Below are 23,969 nucleotides of genomic sequence, written 5' to 3'. Positions count from 1 at the left end.
AAAAAACTTTTTTCCAAAAAAAAAAAAAAAAAAAATTATCTACACAAGTTAAAACTACAAAAAATCCACAAATTTGTCTCTTGATTTTTTTTATCAATGATTTTTTCATAATCTGCATTTAAAAAAATCAAATATATATGAATATATATGTTTGATAATGTTTAAAAAAATTGAAAAAATCCAAGCTATTTGCTCTTGAAAAAGTATTGATATTTTGAATATATTTTTAATAAAATTTTTAGACATATTTTTTTTTAATTTTTTTGAAAAATATTGATATTTTGAATATATATATTTTTTTAAATCTTTTAAAGACAAAATTTTTTATTATTTATTTTTGTTTTTTTTTGAAAAAACAAGCTTGTTGATCTATTGAAATGTTGAATATATTTAAAAGAATTACATTTTTTACTTACCCAGAAATGTCTGATGGTCTTTTGAAACTATGTATTTAAAAAAATCCAAGCTTGTTGGGATTCCAAAAATTTAATTAACACTAGATTGCCGAAAACCGTCATTTTGACCGTTTTTCAATTTCAAGTACAAAAACAATTGCGTAAATTATGTCACAGCTTTTTAAAATTTGGTGACTTTTTGTGTCACATAGGACTACTTTTATTAATCATAGTAGCTGCTTCATTCCCTCTTTCATTCCCCGTATTCACATGTGCTATACCTATATTGCCTAAAACCGGTTATTTTGACCTCTTGTCAAATATTAAATAATCAAACTACTTTTATTATAGTATAAAGTAAATATCGTATATGGCCAGATCAGTACAACAACATCGAAACCCGTTTCCTACTCTAGAAACACAAACGAACACCCAAATCGGGAAAAATAAAATTCATATTTCTAGTCGAGTTCACTCATAGAGTAGAGAAAATATTCTTTAAAAAATCCGCGACTTCTGTGGGTCCCTTTGCTACCCAATAAGAACTCAAAGTACTAAAATACAGCCAACTCAGTCAAAAAATGCGATCAAAACTTTCCAAATATTGAAAATTGGGGCTACCAGAAAAGAATTTTACGCTGATTAAGAATATATACATTATAGGGTCGGAAATGATGAATTACAAACGAAAAAAATAACATACCCTCCATATTATGGTGGAGATTATAAAAATAGTCTTTAAAACGTTGCTGCTTGTTGGTACATTTAAAAAAGTCATTAAATTATTGGCCAGAATGGAAAATGTCATACTTACCTCAATATTATATTTTAAATGTTTCGCAATAAAAAAAACGTTAATTGTCTTACCCATCATATTTTTTTAAAACTTCTAATGCACAGAGAATTTGATGTCAACACAAAAGTGTATCCCAAAGACATAAAACGACATATTTAAAATATATATTTTTTATATACTTTAAAAAAATTTAAGTATATATTTGTCATAAATATGTTTTGTTTTTTTATTATGCATCTTAAAAATTGTTTTTTTTGTTTGTTATTATTTTCTTTAATAGTATTAATATTTTGTCAATGTTAAATAATTATTTGATGATGGGTGGTGTATATTTTTTTAAAATTTCCATTGAAATATTATTTTTTTTTATTTTATGTGAATGCAATATCGCTCTGTTCAAAGTATGGTAAGTGAGTGAGTGGGTGTGTGTTTGCATCTAGAATACATATATGTGTGTGTGTGGAATATCATCGGTAGACCACCATGTTGATGATGATTTTGCCGAACCGAAAAAATGCTGTCAATAAAAGCGTTTTTTGTTTTTGTTGTTGTTTTTGTACACAATAACTCTATATATCTGTTTATTAGTAAAACTCTATGTTTATGTTTGCTGTTGGCAAATTCATATTTGGTTTTTGTTTGTTTTTTTTTCGTTAAATTCAAAATAAGGGAGTATTTAGCTAAAACTCATCAAATTTTGGATGAAAGAACAATTCTCTAGTCTTGAAAAAAATTCCAATTATATATTTACGTTTGTTTGTTTATCAATTTTTTTGTTTTGGTAATGAATGGTGCAATTAAAAAAAGTGTTTAGATTTTTTTAGATTTATGTATGTATGTCTTATGGTATATTTTCGATTAATATATTCCTGATTTATACTAGTCAATTTGATACTAACATACAATTTCAAAATTGCCTAGTGTTAATCAGTACATATAAAGATTTTTTTCTAAAATTTTGCCGTGTATCAGTAGTCTTAAAGTTGACCTAAATTTCCGAACTAAAACAAGTTATGCTCAATCTAGTCGTAACTCGGAGAATTTTAATTGAACAAATTCAAATTGTCGAGTCGAACTTTTTAAAACACCTTTACCATAGGAAAATCATATGGGTCTGCATCAAAACTTAGGTCTGTATCGACCCAGATTAAGAGTTACAAATGGCATGAGTCAATATTCAGTTTAATATTGAAACAACTGATAAGGTTCTCGAGCTCGGACGAGCTGAACTTTTTATACCTTCCAGCATGAAGAGCAAATTTATAATGCCTAAAATTGATCGAACCTTCATAAAGGTTCGAACTTTTAATACCCTCCACCAAAGGGATACTGACATTTATTTGTACTGATGTTTCCAACGCCTCTTGGAACTATTCTGACAGCCAGCAACCTGAGTACCTTGTACCTACTTTTCACTTCAAAAATAGGTTTTCGAACGTTACACCCAATATCTGGGAGTAGTTGATGCTCGAAATCTGTTCTCCATCGACCAATATGTTCAGCTGGAGCTTAATTTCAACTGTCCAAGAAGGGAACAGCATGGCTGTGAGTTTGGTGTCGGATATTTCTTTCTTATTCTCCAGATGGAAGAAACTCGCAAGATCAGTGAATTTTATCCTCTCACATAGGTCATAAATAATGTATGCCACCCAGTGGTTGTACAATATCATAAAGGTAGAGTTTGAAAATGTCCATGAAAATCATTCCAACTTGGGGAACTTTATATTTCACTCTATGGGTCTGTGACTTCCTGTTTCTGAATTCCACATACGACTGGCGTCTACACATATCTTTGACTATTCAACGTTTCAAACACGACTGGAAGTTGGTCTTTTCCACGTTTTGCTTGTTTGACGGTATGCAAGACCTTCGGCAGGACAAGAACAGCCATAAATTCTCGGTTCCTCTTTCTATTCTGGTTCAGTCCTCTACTAATATGTAGAAATGGCATAAAATTTGAACATAGCACCAATGCTGGCATCCTTGTTAGGCTTCGGTAGCGGAACTAAACTGTCTTCTTTCCAGACACCCGAAACTATGTGGTCGGCTAACGACAAAATGAGCACTAATTTTCAACTCCGGGTTGTCCATTGCGTAGCACTAGTATTTGCAGACCACTCTGGTACCGCATACTACCCACAGACCGACCTATCGCTTTGTAAGATATCAACAAGGTTTCCTATGCTGCCGGCAAGCAATTTTATACACCTCACGTGAAGATGTCTGCTGAAGCGGCGAGATAGGCGTTTAAACTTGCCCATATGTCCTCAATGATAGGACCCGACGTACGTAGCGATCTCACCGTGAGAAACTCTTGCTTCGGCCTGTATATTTCACATTTGTTGACATACCGGCTTCGGGAACGATGTGGGTGGCTATAGGCAAATGGAGACACTTTGGTCAGGTACTCAACTCCGGGCTCGTCCAGCTGTTTTAGCATAACCATAGGGCCCAGGGCCCAATGCTTTAGATGACTTTGCGCTACGGATGACACATGCTACATCACCCATTGTTCACTGTGGTGGACCTGCTCGACAGGAAGAGATTTCATTCATTACCAGGGCTTGAGAGCGAATTTGCAGCTCTTTACATGCTTCCAGCATCCTCTTACGCTACGCGACTAATCTGCTGGCCTCCAACGGGGGATCTGCTGGGTTTGATGGTCGAAGCTCATCACGCTAGACCAATTGCCTCTCCTGGAAAAATAGGTCTGATCTCGGGTATTCGAACAGCAGGTATATGATGACGACATAACAAAAACGCTGAATAAAATTGTGCAGAGGAAAAACGACGCAAAAAATTTAACAGAGCAAAAATGAAGCAGTGCAGCGTACATGTGACACTCACACATATTAACATTCATGCTCTCTTGTAGATTTCAAGAGAATTACCAATCGCTGGTGGTTGACTCTCATGATCGGTTTCTCTTTTGTTATCGTTTTTTGTTGTTCCGTTATTTTTTTAAAGGAATGCTTTGCAGAGAGCTTACTATACATTATTACATTTATTTGCTTGAATATTTTTTGACCGCAAACATGGAAGATGAAAATCATGGTAAGTAATATTTTATTATAGATATTAGATTTTATTTCAATATCTAAATATCATGGCTAAGGAATTTTTTCGCTGTAACTTTTAGTAACGCTTTATCCACGAAAAAGACAAACAAAATTGGAAAACCATAAGCGAACCATTGCAAAGAAAAATGTTGAGTGTGGTAATGCACACAAAACTACTTGTAGTAGATTAATTGCGGCAAAGAATTTTGAAGGGCAAATAATTTGTAAATGTGGGGCGGGTTGCTGTAAAAAATTGACATTTTACGGCAGAAAGAAATATTCGACAATTTTTACAAAACATTGAATTGGACACAAAAGACCTTACTGATTCGAGGAACAGTGAAAAAAATCTCTGTGTCTCCTAAATTCGATCAAATAATTCGACAGAAAATGAGACAGAATTTCCAGTACAGTTTGGAAAATGGTGATGGCGTTTCTTACAAAATTTCCCGGGATTTCTATATCAAATGTTTGAACTTAACGCCATCACGAATAGAAAGGGCATTGAAAAGTATGATTAAAATCCTAGTGCTGCTGAGACTCGCGGGCGAGGAGCTCCTGCAAATAAAACATCGGAACAAGATCGTTGCAAAGTCATTAATTTTATAAATCTCTTCCCAAAATACGAATCGCATTACAGTCGTAAAAAATCTTCAAAAAATTCTTACATCCAAATTTAAATTTAAAAAAAAACTGAGTTTAAAAATGAGCATCCTGTTTCGCATTATGTATTCAGCGAAATTTTCAACAATAATTTCAATTTGGGCTTTAAAAGATGTCATACGGATACATGCAAAACCTGTGATAATTTGCAGTGTTCTTTAAAAGCAAATGGTGTGGAAGAGGAAAGGGCTGAAATTAAAAGAAACCAATTGAAACATATTGAGTCTGTTGAAAATTTAAACAAGGAGTTCAAACAAGATGTGAATAATTCCGAACGCAATGGAACCTCGATAGTTTTAACATTCGACCTACAAAAAACATTGGAGACGCCTGCTTTGACAACATCCGTTGCATTTTATAAGAGACAACTGTGGACGTACAATTTGTGTGTCTATGGTGAGATTAACAAGAAAGGTAAATATGAGATCTAAATTTTTAACATTTAATTAGTTGAATTTAATACTATAAAATTTGATTTTGTTATCACACAAATTTTAAGGTTTTGTATATTGTTTTTTTAGGGTACATGTATGTGTGGAACGAAAGTATTGCATCAAGAGGAGGGCAAGGAATCGGTTCTTGTTTAATTAATCATCTAAAAAATTACGTACCATCTTCAACAGATAAAGTTATTCTGTATTCCGATTCTTGTGGAGGTCAAAATCGAAATATTAAAGTAGTCCTTTTATTAAAACGTTTTTTAGCATCATCCCATTTAAAAAGTATAACTCAAAAGTATTTTATTTCGTGCCATAGTTATAACAGTTGCGATAGATGCTTTAGTTTAATTGAAAAATATAAAAAAACAATTGAAATTGTAGCGGCTCCAAATGATTGGATAAATATCATAAAAGAAGCCAAAAAGTCCGAGCCAAAGTTTATAGTTAAAGAAATGAACACCCCAGATTTCGTTACTTCTAAAGAGTTGGAAAAACTTATTGTGAATCGAAAAATAGATATTAACGGACAAAAAATAAATTGGCACACTGTTCGAAGAATTATTCAGGAAAAGAGTAATCTATTTCAATTAAATTTGTTCAATGGTATGGTAACACAGGTAGTCAGTTTGTTAAAAAGAGGTGTACGCGAAGAAGATTTTGAAATATTAGATTTGGCGTGTCTATATCTAGATGGAAAATCTATAACAAAATGTAAATATTTAGATCTCCAGCAGCTTATGTGCTACATCCCTGTAGAATCCAGAGCATTTTTTGTAAACGTAAAATATGAAAACAAAGAAGCAATTGATTATGGTTTTGTTTGTGATGGGAGTGATACCGAAATTGCCTAACTGCGAAAATAAATAATAAGGAACGATGCAAATTTAGGATATTGTAGAAATTAAAAGATGGTATTTTTTTTATCTTGAATTACTTTGCTTTGTTTTTCCCTCTATTTATAATATATTTATTTTTAATAAATATCGATCTCATAAAAAAATGGATTAAAGAATTTAGTACAAAACATCGATGTATGTAAGCTTCATATCATCAGTATTTAAGATATTAAATTAAAGCTAATATTTTCTACATGTATTTGTCATACCAAAAACGTATAAGCATTGTGTTACTTCTATATACATAATATAGTACAAATTTAAAATTTTTTGTATGAATTTTAATTTTTTGATTTTTCCTTACTTTGTTAACTAGCATGCACATAGTGATGCTATTTTTATAAGTCAATATTAAACCTGTAAAAGTGTGTTAAAAGTAATATTAAACCTGTATTCTCATGTGCTATATTTTTGTTCTAATAAAATAACTTTTACACACATAAAATTTTGTTTAAAACGTTTTGAAAATAACCATTCTTATTTACATTCTATGTATTTTCTTAGATTTGCTTGACTATGAAAAGGCAAAACAAGAGTCAACCAACAGCGTTAATATGTGTGAGTGTCACATGTACGCTGCACTGCTTCATTTTCGCTCTGTTAATTTTTTTGCGTCGTTTTTGCTCTGCACAATTTTATTCGGCGTTTTTGTTCTGTGGTCGTCATATAATCTAGTGGCTGCATTTGCAATGATATCCCTCAGTTTCCTTTCTGCTACCCGTACATCAGAAGGAATGAAAAGTTATCTGATGCGCTGGTTGGTCAACTCTCTGAATAATTGTCATTTGGCTTTCCTATGGTTAAGATATATTACCCTTCTAAAATTACCTTAATATCAGGTAAATAACGTGGTGTACTACTATTCATCGGCGGTATCGGCTGAACTGTTCCACACTTGACTGATACAAATCTACATTTAATGTATGGGTCACTAGAGCCTGGCACAAATGAGATATATCTGTACTGTACAGAGTCGAGTAATAAGAATGCAAGTACACCCACACCCCATCTGGAATGATCCTTCCGCACAACGTTGTAAGCTACAGTTCTCGGTCAGTTTGGTTTCTTGGATCGCAGCGAATACAATACATTTTCGACTCGTAAACTTTGCGGAGACCATCGCAAATGCGAGTAACCACTTCAATAATTAGTCGGACAACCAGCGATGATGCTGGCAAGAGCTAGAAAATTACATAGAATGGGTCCAAGCGCAGCACTACTGAATAAACAACTATGTGGAATACTAGCAGATAGCTAGCTCCTTGGGACTATCCCATATAATAATTTGAAATAACTTATTCCTGGACACTGAATTGAAAGACGTCGAGAGGAGAGGAATTTTCTTTAAAACTTTCGCATTCGCGATTTCAAAACACATATATGTTCTAAATTTCTGCTGACGATTTCAAGGTGTGGCAAATGTTATGACACAATTTATGGTGGAGAGTATTAAAAAAACCCGTTCAGTATTTATAATCAGAATCGAATTGTTGATTTTCGTCGTACTCGATATTCTTTTAGTTTCTGCAAAATATTAATATGAACATTAATTTCAAATATGTAGTTTTTTTGTTTTGTGGGATGAAAATTGTTTTTTTTTTTTCGAAATGAAAATGAAATGTGAAGAAAAAATAAAACCATCTTTAAAGTGTTTTTTTTTTTGTTTTCAAATTTATCATATTTATAATATAATCTTTAATATTACGAAAAAAATAAAAAATGAAATAAACTAAAATAAAAAAAAGAAAAAAATATATATGAGTACAACTAACGTAATATGAATTTGCAAAATATTTCAGAAGTTTTCATTTTTTGTTTGTTTTCTTGTTCATAGAAAAAATTCATAATTTTCAAGTTTCTGCTTATGTAATGAAAAAATAAAGTAATCGAAACTAAAAACTCCAACCGAACTTTTTTGTTTGTTTTGTTTTTTCTTAAGAAATTAACTGTAAAACGACAAACAAACGAACATAGTTCAAAACAAAATTTAATTTTTATATATAATATCTTTTTAATTATTTGTTGTTGTTTTCAAATCTTATTTAAAGTCTCAGTTACAATCAAAGTAAATAAGAAAAAAAGTAAAATAGAAAGGAAATAAACAAAAGAAAGAACGAAAGTAGAAGAAAAAACAATGCAAATAAAATATAAGCAGTTTCTTTTTACAAGGGGAGGGTAGAGCAGGGAGGGAGGGATGGAGTCTATAGTTGGTTGGATGTTGATTTTGTTGAATTACTTTTGTTTTGTTTTTATGTTTTTTTTTCATAAGCAATAGCTTGTTTGCTGGATGTTGTTGGTATTGTGTTGCTGTTGTTGTTGTTTTGAAGATCCATTGAAATCATTGTGGTTACTGTTGTTGTGTGTCGCTCTCTTCAACATTTACAAGACAATCAATTTAACTCTTTATCTTCTAAGTACTTGTATTCAAAAGTAAATCCCTCCTTCTTTCGTTGACTCCATTTTTCATAGTCGAAATAGATGTACGTACCCTAGAGTAGAGAGAAAATTCGAACACATTAAATTTTAATATTTTGTATTGATTTTTGTCATCGAGAAAATTTGAAATATGCTTTTTTTTCTTCGGTTTTGCTTACTTGTTCGTAATCATCGTTAATAATTTTGGGTTCTTCGTGTCGTTGGAACCACATCATATATTTAGTATGGAAACGCCAGCTTTGCTTTTTTAATGCCTTAGCTGCTAAATATTGAGCCTTTGATCCTTCCATATAATAGAAAACAAAGAATAGAGTTTCTGTCGAGAGACGCTGATAAAATTCAACAGTATCATAAATTGGAAGTTGTTGCTGAAATGTTAACAAAAAAACTCAAATTAGTATTCATGAAATTAAAAAAAATATATATATTAGAAACGTAGTATATGATTGGTACTGTATTCCAATCGATTACATATATATATATATATATATATTCCACGGGGACAAAAAGACTTTTGGACTGGGTTTACATGCGCTGTAGTAGGGGAGTCATGTCCATATGGGCTCCGACTAGTGCTATTCTGTACTTTTTGTACCCATATGCCAAAACTATCCCAATCCGAAAGTAATCAGTGTTGCAACTTTCAGGATTCCAATTGACCAAAGTCCAATTTGTAGTAGTACTAGTACTTTTTACCCAAAAGTACGAATTTCTAAAACTACCTTAGTCATGCACTCCAATAATAATATTATGTCCATATTTAAGGATTCCAGCTCAATCTGTCCACCAACATCCAAATGGTACCAAATTTACTACCATTTATTGTTTTTCCTATAAGTAAGTACGATTTTCCAAATCTTCCTCAATTCTACACTCCAACAGTAATTTTAATCATAAATTTCAGGATCCCAGCCCTATCAATTCACTTAAATCCAACGTGTACCATATTTAGTACTATTTTGTACTTTCATAGTTCTTGTACTGTAATAGCAATTTAAAATCAAAAAGTTGAAAATTTTCAACTTAATTTTTTGATACGTAATGCATATTTGGGTAACGTTTATTGAAATATATGTATTTAACTTTTGAGGTGAATAAATTCGTACGCATACGCATGAATTTAGGTACGACCCTTAATGTCAAATTTCCGTATTTCAACCCTATCAGTTCACATAAAAACAAATTGTAAAATATTTGTTAACATTTAGTACTTTTCTTACTCATAAGTACGACTTTTAAATCCTACCGCAAATTTAGTACCATTTAGTACTTTTAATACACATAAGTACTGATTTCTAAAAAAAATAATGGATTAAGATGTGCTATTTTGTACTTTCATAGTTCTTGTACTGTAATAACAATTTAAAATCAAAAAGTTGAAAATTTTCAACTTTATATTTTGATACGTAATGCATATTTGGGTAACGTTTATTGAAATATATGTATTTAACTTTTGAGGTGATTAAATTCGTACGCATACGCATGAATTTAGGTATGACCCTTAATGTCAAATTTCCGTATTTCAACCCTATCAGTTCACATAAAAACAAATTGTAAAATATTTGTTACCATTTAGTACTTTTCTTACACATAAGTACGACTTTTAAATCCTACCGCAAATATAGTACCATTTAGTACTTTTAATACACATAAGTACTGATTTCTAAAAAAAAATAATGAGGCTGATTGTTTTCTTTTGGGCTAATCAACTCTATATTGGTGTTTGAGGATTGGTATTTGCTCATTAAACTGTTCATCCCAATCGTGAAATTCCTATTTTTTTCAAGCCGCCAATACCACGACTCGGCCCATGAAGTATTGTAGCCAATACAGAAATTCTTCAACAGAGAGTCTGAACAAACTACCATCGAACTGAAGACCTAATTTACTAATCCTCAATTGTCTACACAACTGCTTCTGCGCGAGTTTCCCTAGAAGAAGCAGATACACTGTACTGCGCGAGTTTTCCCTACAAGAAGCAGATACACTGTACCCAAGGAATTAGTTACCGACGAGCTAACGTTGGTGGTTTGGGTTGAGTTAGTGGCTTCATTCTTCTATCTATTATTAATCGCTAACGATCTATTTAAATCTAATATTTCAGGTCCATCTCTCACATCAAATCATTTTTTGTTTTTTGGTTCAAAAGACAATCCACATTCTAAATGCCTAACATGTTTTGGTATAATGCTTTTACGGTATTGACATTTAAAAGATCGAATTATACCCTGATCTATTAACTGAATTATTGGCGTTGTATTTGCTGACAAAAAATCAATGTTTAAATTCTCTAAAATAGAATTAATCACTATTTTTTTGGCAGGCTGAACTGAAGGAACTTCGACCTTCCCTAAGGCATATACATATTACTGCCATTTAGTTTGATACAGTGGTTAGGGCCCTTGCTCATTTAGTATTGCCAATTTCCTCTAATTTCCTCGAATACCCTCCTGAGCCGTATTGAGGTTTGGCAGGCAAAGTGAAATTTAAGTTCACAATTCTTCTGCAAAGAGTACCGCTGTCCTTCGTGCTAGCGGAGGTCATATGTATAAGAACAATTTCCAGATGGTATTTATTGAGGCCCATATTGTGACTTGCTACATATTTCTAGTGTTATATTTTTTGTCCATCGCTACCCACCATACTACTAAAGCGTATATTAGAACTGATCTTTAGAACGCTGTTGTAGAACCATTTTATCATTTTTGAATTGGAATCCTATTAAGAAAAATGTATAACACTTTTTGTTTTTTCGAAGGCAAATTTCCATTCTCGAAAAGGACAAATTTCTTCATAAAGACTTTACTTTTTTTCAGCTAGTATTGTGATATTCCTCCAGTGAATGTCATCAGTGTTTAGGCTGTCATAGTTATGTTGAATTATCTTTTCATTAATCAGTATCCCGAATATTATCCGTCTTTAGTCTTGTTACGGAAGTATATGATGACCGTAGTCTGTCTAAAAGTTTGTGGATCACATTCCCTTTATTCTCAATCTCCCCTGTAATCCATGGTTTTTTCGGAGGCGATTGTTTTCTCAAAGAGGCCAACATCCATTGGAGGCTTCTACTATTGTACTATCTAGTGTCTCTGCTATGTCATCAGTTTCGGATGTCATAGTTGTGCCCCAAACCTCTCTTTGATCAGTCTTTTGCATTTTATCCATTTAGTATTGGAGATTTTAAAGAAAAGGAGTGTTACTTTATTTTATCTCAATATGCCAGTACCTTTGATTTCCATTAGTCAGATTTCAAATATATATATATATATTTAATACTAGTTTGGGATTGTATATTAATGAAGCTCACCATAGTCTGATATGCTATGATGCCTTTTGTCCAATAATCTAACCTATCCTAATGTGCCAACATTTTTGTGTTTCGTTAACTTCTTTAGAGACTAACAAAATTAAGTCCAAGATTTGCCTTCTTGACGTTCACTTCTGTACATTTTGAAAGGCTATTAGAAATTTCTAGTTGACTTCAGTTTAACTCCGATATTAAGAAATTATTAAAAAAAATACCATCCTGTGATCCGAAATGGAATACTTTTTGGATTCGTTCCAAATTTTAAAATTAAAATAATGTCAATTCGAAGGGAACTTTAAGATTGAAGTTGTAATGAAAAGTTGAAGTAATATTTAAATCTACTAATATTAACACAAAAAAAGGACAACTCACCTGTGGATAGTGCGGCGGTGTTTGCACTGGTGTACGATGGAAATATGTTGTCAGTTTTTCTGAATCGCTAGGCGTTGGCAAATGATAATAGGCTGCTTCCATCATCTGGAATTGTAGTTGATGTTCCTTTTGCAGCGGCGAGGGACCCAATGGTGCTACACCAAGCAGTGGTGGTATGTGTGCTTCATTTGTTGGTTGTTGGGATAATTGTTTATTGTTATTTGCAGATGATGCACCTGCACCTATGGGCTGCTGACCGGCAGCATTTGATAAAGCCGATGCATTAAGATTACTACCAATGGGTCCGACAGAGTTGCCACCACTACCCGCACCAGCACTGTTACTGCCAACCACCGATGATGGACCGTTTGTTGAAGCAGCAACTGCTGCGGCCAAAACTGTCGCTGAATTTCCTTGTTGTTGTTGCTGCTGCTGCTGTTGCTGATGGGAATTGGCAGTTGTATCCGTTGAGAAATGCTGTTGTAGTACTTGTGGCTGTTGTTGTTGTTGCTGCTGCTGTTGTTGTCTTGTATCCATATTTGTCGCTTGCTGTTGTTGTTGCTGCTGCTGCGAAAGGCTATTTGTATCGATCACAGATCGATTAATGGCTTCTTGGGCCATTGTTTTCAGCGAAATAGCATCAACAGAATTTGTATTATTTGCAACACTTGACACCGGTAGGCCTATGGAGTTTTTTTGAAATGAAAAATAAATTGTTTACAAATATTGAAAAAACAAAATCAATTATTCTTTACCATTCATGTGTTTCGGTGACAGCAGTCCCGGCGATGCACGTGCATTACTGTTGGCTCCCGCCAAACCCAAAACTTGTTGCTGTGCGTTGAGAACTTGCTGCAAACCGGACATACCATTGGGTGAAATGCAATTGGCGGCAGATGTTGCCAAATTATTAACATTTGTTGAATTGGCTCCTTGTTGCACTACATTCGCAATGCTACCGACTGCCGAATTATTGGAAGTATTATGGGCTGCTTAATAGAATAAAACAAACAAAAACAAAATATGTAAATAAAAACAAATTTAGAAAACATGTTAGAAATATATATGTATGTATGCAGTTGTTTAATATTATAGTAAAGGCAAATTGTTAACAAACCATTTTGTAAATGAGAGGAATTAGCTTGGAGATTTGTCAATTGTTGCTGTCCTGAACTACCACCAACTATGGCATACGATGCTCCACTAAGCAAGGGGCCATTTTCAAGATGTGCTACGAATACGAATGTACATATTTGATTTTTTTTTTTTTTTTTTGTTAGAAATACATGGGCCAGTGATCCAGAGGATCATAGAGGCAGAAAAAATTGTGTGTTTTATCAACAGAAATTTAAAAACAAATCGAAAAAATATGTATAAATGTGGAACATTTACCAAAGAAAAATAAAAAAATATATACTCAACAATAAACTTATATAAGAAAAAAATCATAGAGTTAAAAGAACCGAAGATCGAAGATATTATTACTATTTTCTGCCCCAAAAAGTCTACTCTTTTGTAAGGATGTTTTTGAGGAATAGTCGGAAATATGTAAATATGTATATTTTTTCTCAAAATAACAGTATATTGTACTACACAACTACCACTGAGCGAGCTCTATGTTTCTGCCGCTTTGCATTCCGAGCCTGGTTAATATTACGCGATATTTGCACTCCCTTGACCGAATAGAGGTCAATAAATCCTCTGCGACATATTTTCCCGGAGTAATAATGTACTCAATAAGAAAGTTTTGGTTCATTTGGCCCGCTAAATATTGATCCTTCATTATCAATACAGCCACTCGAATTGGTTGATGTTGTAGCAGTTTATATGAATATATTTCCGGTTTAAATTCCATCTTCAACTGGCTGCAACCACAGATCTTGAGGAGTATGATAAGTGGATTTGGCTGGGCAATTGGATAAGTGCAGTGTGGTATGAGAGTGGACCCGTACCACATGCTGGGCAGACATCCTGCACCTGGTCATCAATCCGTGCCCAATACGAATTGAGACGACTGCACCATCCTGAACGTAATTGCGCCAAAACTAATCTGATTTGTCTGGGCAGGTGACGTTCTTCAGCTGATATGGGTGGGGGTGAGCTCCGAGGACAGCATTCAATCTGTATCCGTTCAGTGCTGCGGCTACTGCATCAGTATTAATGCTATTCAGACCTGCTCGATAGGCAAATTGATCTAGAGGCTCCCTTTTGTAACGTTGAACCTCTCGCTCTATATCATGAAGATCCTTCCTGGCACGCCTGTGTGGGGGAGTCTTATCCACCATATGATGGTTGGGATGTTTGTCCCTGAAGTACCCCAGCAGGTACTGCAACGAAAGCATATTGCTATGCTGACGTAAGGAAAGGATCTTCGTCTCACCCTGTCGCAGTCCTCAGGGCGGCGTTCTGACAGGTCTGATTACTTCTTCATTGCGTATCCTTAAAGTTCGCAGACAACACTGGAACCGCAAGAGATCAACAAGGATTCCGTATCTGCGCCCAAGAGCTGCCGGCAAGCGACTTGAGGACCTTGTTCCTAATTTTCAACTTATCGTATATAGCTGTGGTTTGCGCGGATGATTTAAACATACTGTCGAATGTGACCCCGAGTATTTTGGGGTAGTTGGTGGTCGGAATTGCACATTCAACGGCATTCTAATCTCCGCAGACCATGTGGTGAATAATGTGGCTGACGACTTCGTGGCGGATATTTTCATATTCCTTGCATTCACGAGATAGGCGTTCAACCTCACACATATGTCCTCAAAATGGGACCTGACGCCAAGATCATACAATCATCTGCATATGTAACGATTTCTATGCCGTCCGGAGAGCGTGGAATATCGGAAAGTTAGATGTTAAATAGTTCCGGCGTGCAACGCTGTTGTTGTACTGTGTTGCTTACGGTTTCTAATCGTTGATTAGTCGCCAGTTATGACGTTTTTGATGTAATTGGGATTTTCTTTGACAATGTTCAACAGTTCCTGAGCGATACCTATGCGGCGTTGCCAACCCTTTTTCATGCTTAAAACATTCGTAACTAGTAAAAAATTGACAGTCGGTGTTGCCTATGGTTTGCAGAGGTCTTCGGAATTGTGTTATTTTGTCGATGAGCTTTCACAGTTTTTATCAATGAGGTATCGGATTTAATGTTCTTGTCGTTTATTCAATTCGCTTCAAATTAAATATACAAATTTATGAAATATTGGCCCTTTGTGGACTTTATGTAGACTTGGTAAAGTGGACCGATATTCCCCATCTTCGAACATGAACTAAGTTTGTGAGAAATATTATGTTATGCAATATTTAGGTGAAATCGCTCACTCCCTTCGAGAGTTATCGTGCGCACCAGCCGGATAAACAGACGGACGGTCATTTGTAAATCGACTCCAAATTGTCTGAAAAGCATTTGGCCCAAAGAAACGTGTGGTCTAAAACCAATATTTTGATGAGACACAATTTTGCCTTGTCTGACTTTATCGTACATACCAAGTCTATGAAAAGAAGTGATTGTAACATGCATTCCGAAAGCCGGAATGCCGTGTCACAAGCTACCTAAGAACGATAGATCGATTAGGCTTTCTTCCTTTCTACTAAAGACACTAGAAAGGTTACTAGATCCCGAAATCAGGGACACCATCAATGTCAACAAGATAAGCAAATTCCAACACGTCTCCTCTACTATGGCTTCTGTCTCCTCTACTATTTAGCTTTGTGTCTAAATAGTTGGAAACTTTCGCACTTACTTCGTCATTTTTAACGCCGGACAAAATAATCGTACAATCATCGACGTACGACACCACTGATACATCTGGTGGAGGAATGGGGAGTTTGACATATTAAACAAAATGTGAGATTGGACTCGTCCTTGCCGTACTCCCATTTTGATCTTGCGATGTTTGGATTTTTGACATGTTGAACAAAATAGGAGATAGGACACCGCCTTGTGATACCCACATTTTGATCTTGCGATATTTGGATTTTTGGCTACGGAACTCCACGCCCATTAAGGTAGTTGGTAAGCCATCGCTTGATAGTTGGTAAGCCATCGCTCGGAAGGTTGGAATATGTGATGTCAGATATCAGTTCGGAATGATCGACCGTAGTTGGTAAGCCATCGCTCGGAAGGGTGGAATATGTGATGTCAGATATCAGCTCGGAATGATCGACCGTACGCCTTGGGCAGATCTAAGGCTGCCACAATGGTTCGTTCAGGTGGTCGTCGCCGCAATCTTGAAAGTAACTTCTTGCAATGCCGTTGTTGTGCTTCCCTGAAACCATGTTGGTGGTTAGCAAGAACGAAATGGTGTTTCAGGGACGGAAGAAATAGAGACTCTAAAAGACTGGTGAAAGAAGAGAAACAAGGCGGAAGGACTCCCCATTAGTAGCGGATTTATCTGGTTTTAGGATTGAAATAATGGGGTAACTTTCCAAATATCAGGTATTACCAACTGTGACATCGATAACTCGAGAACTTTGCTTAGATAAACCAGCCCTATTGCACCAAGCTTATTTAACATCAACATGGATATGCCGTCTGGATTATGGGTTTTGGATGGCTTGGATGTGGAGATAATTCTACCTCGCTGGATTTATGGTGATGGGGGGTTCTAAGTGTCTTTTAAGATTCTTGGATCTCCGCAGACCTGTTCTGTGATTATGGATGCTCAATGAATTGGCGGCAGAACTGCAATGCATTCTTACAGTGGTTGCGGTCCTTGCTTAGTTAGTGTTGTAATTTCCCTCTGGGTAGCGCTATTCCCTGTCATTCCTATTGTGTGATATCCTCATGTGTTGCTGTCGAGGTTGTGTTAACATTTTGTCCAAGCTATGTACAGATGAGTATTAAATCTAGCGATTATTGACGTCTCAGATTCTCCCTGATACACATTAGGCAATACCCATTGTGAGAGTTTTGAAATTTTGACAATGCTTCACTTTCGACTATCTTAGCTCCCTTAACAGAGAATTGTAATAAACTATATCGACACATATACTTCCATTTAGTAATCTGATATCGGAATAAGCCGACGATCACATAATATTACTAAATTCATACACTGATTTCAATTTCATTGATTTGTAAAAAATAAATAATTTTCCTACTCCTCAAAATAAACACCAACAAATAAAATAATAATAAAATTAAAAATAACAACCAAAAATAAAAATGCTGAAAAAAATATAATATATAATTTAAAATTATCAACACTTACATGTATTATGTTTAGCAACTGCGGAAAATGCAATTGTCGGTGTTGCTTGAATCACAGATTGGCCTTGGATTTGCGTTGCATTAGTGGAATTTGTTGATGCTGCCGCAACAGAAGCTAATGTTGGATTACCTTGTAACGTTGGCGCTGGAGCATGCTGTACCGATGGATTATTATGGCCACCAGCCGCTGCAACGGCTGCGGCTAACGTTGTCGCTCCTCCACTACCAGCTGTATTTAAATTATTTGTTGTTGAGTGATTACCAATGACCGAAGCAGCAACGACAGCTGCCGCCGTTGGTTGTTGTTGCTGCTGTTGTTGTTGTGTGGGGTGATGTTGTTGCTGCTGCTGTTGTTGTTGCTGATGAGGATTTTTACTAGGTGTTGAACTGATGATTTTATTCGTGGTAGCTGTGTTAAGGAAACGAAAGGAGAATTAATGTAAATACTCTACATCACAGAACTAATTGAAATTTTTAATTTTCTTACCATCTGATGCCCCAATATTTGCCTTATTGTTAGCCCGTACAGCTGTTGGTTTAACAGGTTGCTAAAAAATAATTAAAAGCAAATAATAAATAAATTGGAATTTAGTTTTTAATTTTACACACCGGTTTGGGTTTTCAACTCACCTTTGTTTTGCTATTGTTGTTACTTTCATTTTTATTGTGTTTATCCTTCGCCGTGCCATCGGCCGCTGTTGAATCACTTGAATAATTCAAACTGATTTGCTGATGTGCCGATCCACCACCACTACCGCTGGTATTTGAGGCCTGCTGTTGTTGCTGTTGATCGCGCTGCTGTTGTGTGGGCAATGGCGACTGAACAGGACTGCCACCGGATGTTATACTGCTTGGTGAGCCGCTGGTTTCATTACTATTATTACTGTCTGTTGTTGCTGATGATGGAATACCAAGTGAGACACCTTTACAATTGATGGCATACCAAGTAGTTTGATTACATGTATTTTACGTGTATGTTATGGAAATGTTTTCGTTTTTTGGCAAAAAATTTTTGTGGGACGTTGCATTTGGAATCGTCATTTTTGGGAATTTGGTTTTTTGTTTTTATAATTTTTCATTCATCCATTAAATGACGATGAATTGTTTTTGGGTTTTTTTTTTTTTTTTTTTGTTAGGAAGTGTTTTTGTTGATGTTTTCGGACAATTTGTAGAAGTTTTACATAAACACACACACAGAGATATACACAAATTTAGAAACGGGAATTGTTTGAGTTGTTGGTTGGTTGGTTTCATAAACAGGATCGTATATATATAAAGATTTACGAAATTATAAATATTCACATTTATGGAAAATTGGTTATTTAATTTTGTTTTCGATCGATTTTATATATTTTGTATAAGTAAAAGAGAGAGAAAAAAGAGAAAACATAAAAACACACATAGAATATGTATAATGTTGAATATTTAAAGAAAACGAAAAAAATATATAGTATGCAATTGGATACAAAAATAATGAAAATTAATTTTTATTTTTGAGGAGGGAAGAGGATTTTTAATATATATTTGTATGTGGATCATAGAAACCATTCCTAAGTACATTATAATATGTATGTAAGAAGTGTGTTTTGTGAGGATATTTGCGTGTAGAAGGATATAAGTGTGGAGAGAAAAGTATTTGGGTAGAAAAGCCGGTTATAAGGTTTTTTTTTATAAATTTAAAACAAATCAAAATGAAACCAAAAAACATAATTCCGAAATGAAAAATCCCTTATAATTTATAACAGGCAATTCCTAAAGCAAGAACATTTGGAGTGGGATATATTTCAGATTGATATTTATTGGGAAACTGGATGGAATATTATCTAGTATGTGTATATAAATAAAGCAGCAACTCCCTTTATGTATAGAAACCGTTCGGAAAAATATATATGGTAGGGTAGAGATTTACAAAGCCAATAAAAACTACACATTTAACAAGCAATATAAAATAAACATGTTTTGCTTTGTTTGTTAGTCATGTTTTTTTTTTTTTTGAAAACAAAAACCACCAACACATGTGTAGAGTAGAGGAGTTTTTATATAAACCCCACTTACCTGTACCTGAATATTCAACGTCGTCGATTCCAATAATATCATCATAAATGAATTCATTTTCCTCAAAGTCGGGTTCCTGTGATGAATCAATATAGTATTCAACATCATCCTTGATTTTATTGACCTTTCAGTTAAAGAAAAACAATCCAAAATTAATTTATTTTTAAATTATTATTATTTTTTTTAATGAATTACCTGTTCCGCTTCCACATTATCATTGTCCAAGAGACGTAATAATGTTTCCAACTTTGTTACATGGAATTTATGACGATCCAATTTCGATCTCAATTCATCCATACGATCCTGTTTGTCTCGATCTAAACGTTTTTTCTTGCCTGCTAACAGTGATTCTATTTCGCTTTCATACTGATCGATTTGTATTTGCAACGAACTTATTGAATTTGTCAACCAATTTCGGGCCTCGTCCTTAATACGCTGTGCAGGATCCATTTTTTGTGCAGCACCCAAACCTTCTTTAGAATAGGCTTTAGTTTTTGTCTCACGTTCTACAACTTTGAAACGTTCCATTTGCTAAAAGGGGACAGAATAGAAGAAAAAAAAAGGTTTAAATATATTCAAATCTAGTATACAAATGGGCAACATACTGTTTCAATTAGTCTTCTATTTTCTAGCAATGAACTTTTATCCTTTATTTCGGCAGAGGCAATCCATGATTTTATTTGATCGCGTAACCTTTGCAGTTTTTTAATTTCCTTCTTGAGATCGGCTTCATACTTTTCCTAACAATAAAAAACATTTATTTAGACATTTATTTGATTATTTCTATTTCCATATAATGCTTACCTTTTGGTTGCTATTTGTGGCATTATGTACTTTTTTCCAGATATCTTCAAAGGTTTCAACGCCTTCAGCGACCTTTTTCAAACATCGGTCAATTTCTCCTATATATTCAAACCACACAATTAGTAAAAAAATCTATTCAAATTGAAATACCTTTCGAATTTACCTTGTAGCTTTCTCGTCGCAGCCATGGCTATGTAAACAATTGTTTGTCTTGCCGATGCAAATACTTAGACATATCCAGTAGGAGACTACAGCTATGTAAAATGCCCCTCTTTCCTGATTACGCGGCGCAAACTAACGCATACAGCATACGTTGGTTGTTGTTATAGCTCGTCGATCGATGATAATTACAGCTTAAGTGTATTGAACTCCTTGTTTAATTGTATTTCATTTACTTCAAAAAAATGTGATATATTTTGGAATTCTTTATTCAGTAGCTGTAAACAAACAAACCAGATATCATTATTTTTCTGATAATATGCAAATGTGTGATTATTGCTCGAAGGAAGCATTAGGGAAAAAATATGATGCGTATGATACTTGTTTTAATGTTACTGTGTTACTAGAGTAATCATTTTAATGGTCCGTCGGTTGTTTGGTTGTGGTTTAATTGGTGTGTGAGGGCAAAACACAACATGAAAAAAATACACGTAAAACTATCACAATGTACGAGAGATTCAAAAAGGGCGGCCGCAATATGGAAGCCCATCATCATCACCATGTTGCGATTTCATATTGGATTACTCTAATTATCCACACACACCAAACTTTAACTCAACTCAATACAGAATTGTTTAACATTTATGCTACCAATCATTTATAACTTATGCGCAAAGCCTTAACCACTAAAATTACAATATTCTTCACGCGTTCTTTTCTGGTATATACAGTATGAATTGAAATTTTGTAATGGATTTTGCAATAATTGTTATATTCCGTAAATCAATATCCCATGAAACTTTCTATGCATATTTTTCCACTCAGTTTTCTTCTTTTTTATATTGTTCGTTCGTCGCATTCGTTCTTCTTCTTCTTCTCGAAATTCTTTTATATTCGATGGATAAATTGGATCTATTCACAAATAAATGGCTCTGAAACTCACTTGTCCACAAAAACTGTATGCTATCCTTGTTGCTTTTGAATTTGTTAACGCAATTTTTAAAAAATATTTGTAACAAATTACTGATTTTAGTTGTTTTTTTGCTAATCAATGTTTCGATTTTTTTCACTTGTACTTGTATAGCAGAGATCCGTGCTAGCCATAGTGAAATTGACGGCGATGAACGGCGGCGTTAAGAAACGATGGAATGAAACAACAACGGCGATGCTGGGTATTATTTCAGCTTCAGAGTTTGCTGCCATATTGAATTGACGGCTGTCGTGTGAAATTCAATTGAACGTCAGAGACGTTTGTTTATAACAGGGCGTTTACATTGAAATTAATTAAAATATCGTTTTATCTTAATTTTAATCTTAATGGCAATAGGATTATGCTACATTTGCATTAAATATTTTTATTATTGTCTTTATTATGTATATTTCATTGTAAAGGCGCACTTAAAGCCCATTTACACACAACAGAAAATCAGGATTAAGGGTTGTTGCGCCATTTATTTCATATGATCAAAAGAATTTTTAAAACAACATATGTGATAGCGTTTTTTAACTTTTCCTTTTATGGAGTGAATCGATGTGTACACTGAGCGGCTGAAATGATTTTGCATTTTTCAGCTGATTTTCAATAAAGAGAAAATCTAAAACACGTATTTGGGGAAATAAATCAAATTAAACAAACAAATTCGTGGTAGGATTTTTTTTCTTATTTTAAACAAGTACCATTTGACAGTCATTGGAAATGATCTCAAAGCCGGTGTAAATAGCCTTAAAGTACATTTGCATATACGATTTTAAATGGACTCGATTAACGAAATCCAGAAATACGCCCTAATTGCTTACACATAGCTTCATGATCAAGAATATTTGTTTGCAATTTGATCAAATCATGATCATATAACATTTGATCATGATTAATCATGATCAAATGTTATATGTAAATCCGCTTTATATGTGCTTTAAAGAACTAGGATTTCGTACCTTGGCTAACAAATGGATCAGATTTAGAAGGCATAGTCTAAACGCGCAGGGTGTTTTTAAACACGGTCTAAACAGGGTTGTAATTATTTTCAAATACAAACCTGTTTTTACACCAAAAGTATAAAGTACGTTTAGATTTACGAAATCCACTCGATCTCATATGCCAATTCCATAGAGTATACGTCTCTTTTTTAATTATATTGAATAGTACTATATATTTAAACAGCAAATACTTTTTTTAATTCTTTATATATTTGACATGGTATAATTGTAGAAGGTAGCCTCATTTGGTCATATGTTTCCAATTTTTTCATAAATTGACTTTTAAATAATTTAAATGCAAATATTTTGCTTCAAAATGTACGCACAGGATATATTCAGTGGCAAAAATTTCTAAATAACTTATATTTATTATTATTTCAATAAGTTGTAACATCCATAGTTAAATCTTGGAAACAAAGTGCAGCGTAAGAAAATATACTTTTTTCATTTTTTTAATATGCTAAAAATATATGTTCTGTTTCAATCATGGTACAATTATAAAAGGTAACAGCAAATCCCAGCTGATTTGATTCCAACGTATTAGTGTCAATATGAATTTGACAAATTATGTTTTTAAAAATCACCCAACAGGAAAATTGGGAACGCATACAATTTGAAATTGTTCATTATTAAATGTGCTCCCGTATTCAATTTACTCAATCTGCCTGCTGGGAAAGTTTCAGGAAGCAAATCTTTCTTCAAGGAATAACACGCTATTCCCAGCATTTTCATATGTGTTACACATATATGTGGCAATGGCTCAATTATAGGAAATATGTGGAAGCGATAGAAATATAAATTTGAAAGATTTTCATTCATGTTTTTCAATTTTTATTTTGAGGATTCGAAAATATTTCATTTTCAAAATAAAAATAATTTGATGATAATTTGTTTGTTTGTTTACATTTTTCTGTCAAATGAGTTGACACTAGTAGAACTTACAACAACAAATTTTCATGTGGTTGTTGTATCGTTTTTTGTACAACAACACTTGCTGTTACCTTCTATTATTATACCATGTGTTTCAATAAAAACTTTATTTTGTCTTAATGTACCATTATTTTTTTTTATATAAATACATTTATTTGCCTTGGAGGCTTATGTGTACATGAATAGAATAAATAAATAAAAGTTATATCATTTAATATTCCATTATTAATAATTTTTAGACTTAATTACGAAAATTAATGGTATACATTTTATTTTGACGCTCACAGTGACTCAAATCGATCAAAAGCTATGCTCAATGCCAGCAGATTACTGACTAACGCCGTTGCTACACACGATCTTCGCCAGCCGGCACAAAATAAAAGTAAACAAAAGTTTTTAAATAGTTTTTTTGCAATTTGTTTAATTTATTTATAATAAAGAATTTATTAAAAAAATAACTAAAAT

General features: G+C 33.8%; 1 protein-coding gene across 5 annotated transcripts; it reads right to left on the bottom strand.

The window, feature by feature from the left end:
* Positions 1-8,596: 8,596 nt before the first annotated feature.
* Positions 8,597-20,693, bottom strand: LOC133336980 (CCR4-NOT transcription complex subunit 3). Of its 5 annotated transcripts, none has more exons than XM_061545238.1 (13): positions 20,602-20,693; positions 20,439-20,536; positions 20,240-20,374; positions 19,830-20,165; positions 19,635-19,758; positions 18,210-18,502; positions 18,067-18,127; positions 17,581-17,988; positions 13,482-13,595; positions 13,120-13,356; positions 12,365-13,047; positions 8,844-9,053; positions 8,597-8,738 (listed from the first exon to the last, which is right to left on the bottom strand). In XM_061545238.1, exons 1-13 carry the CDS (start codon positions 20,624-20,626, stop codon positions 8,640-8,642), a joined length of 2,823 nt encoding a protein of 940 aa, XP_061401222.1. In that variant the 5' UTR covers positions 20,627-20,693; the 3' UTR covers positions 8,597-8,639. The 5 variants fall into 5 exon arrangements, with proteins under 5 accessions (XP_061401222.1, XP_061401223.1, XP_061401225.1 ...); XM_061545239.1 differs by having other exon boundaries at positions 13,120-13,353; XM_061545241.1 differs by having other exon boundaries at positions 18,210-18,475.
* Positions 20,694-23,969: the final 3,276 nt, after the last annotated feature.

This window comes from Musca vetustissima, unplaced genomic scaffold (genome assembly GCF_032173495.1).
Source record: "Musca vetustissima isolate MV318-11 ecotype Yass unplaced genomic scaffold, APGP_CSIRO_Mvet_v1 utg190188, whole genome shotgun sequence".
Lineage (NCBI taxonomy): Eukaryota > Metazoa > Arthropoda > Insecta > Diptera > Muscidae > Musca > Musca vetustissima.
Note: the sequence above shows the minus strand (reverse complement) of the source record. Positions and strands in the feature narration are given on the sequence as shown.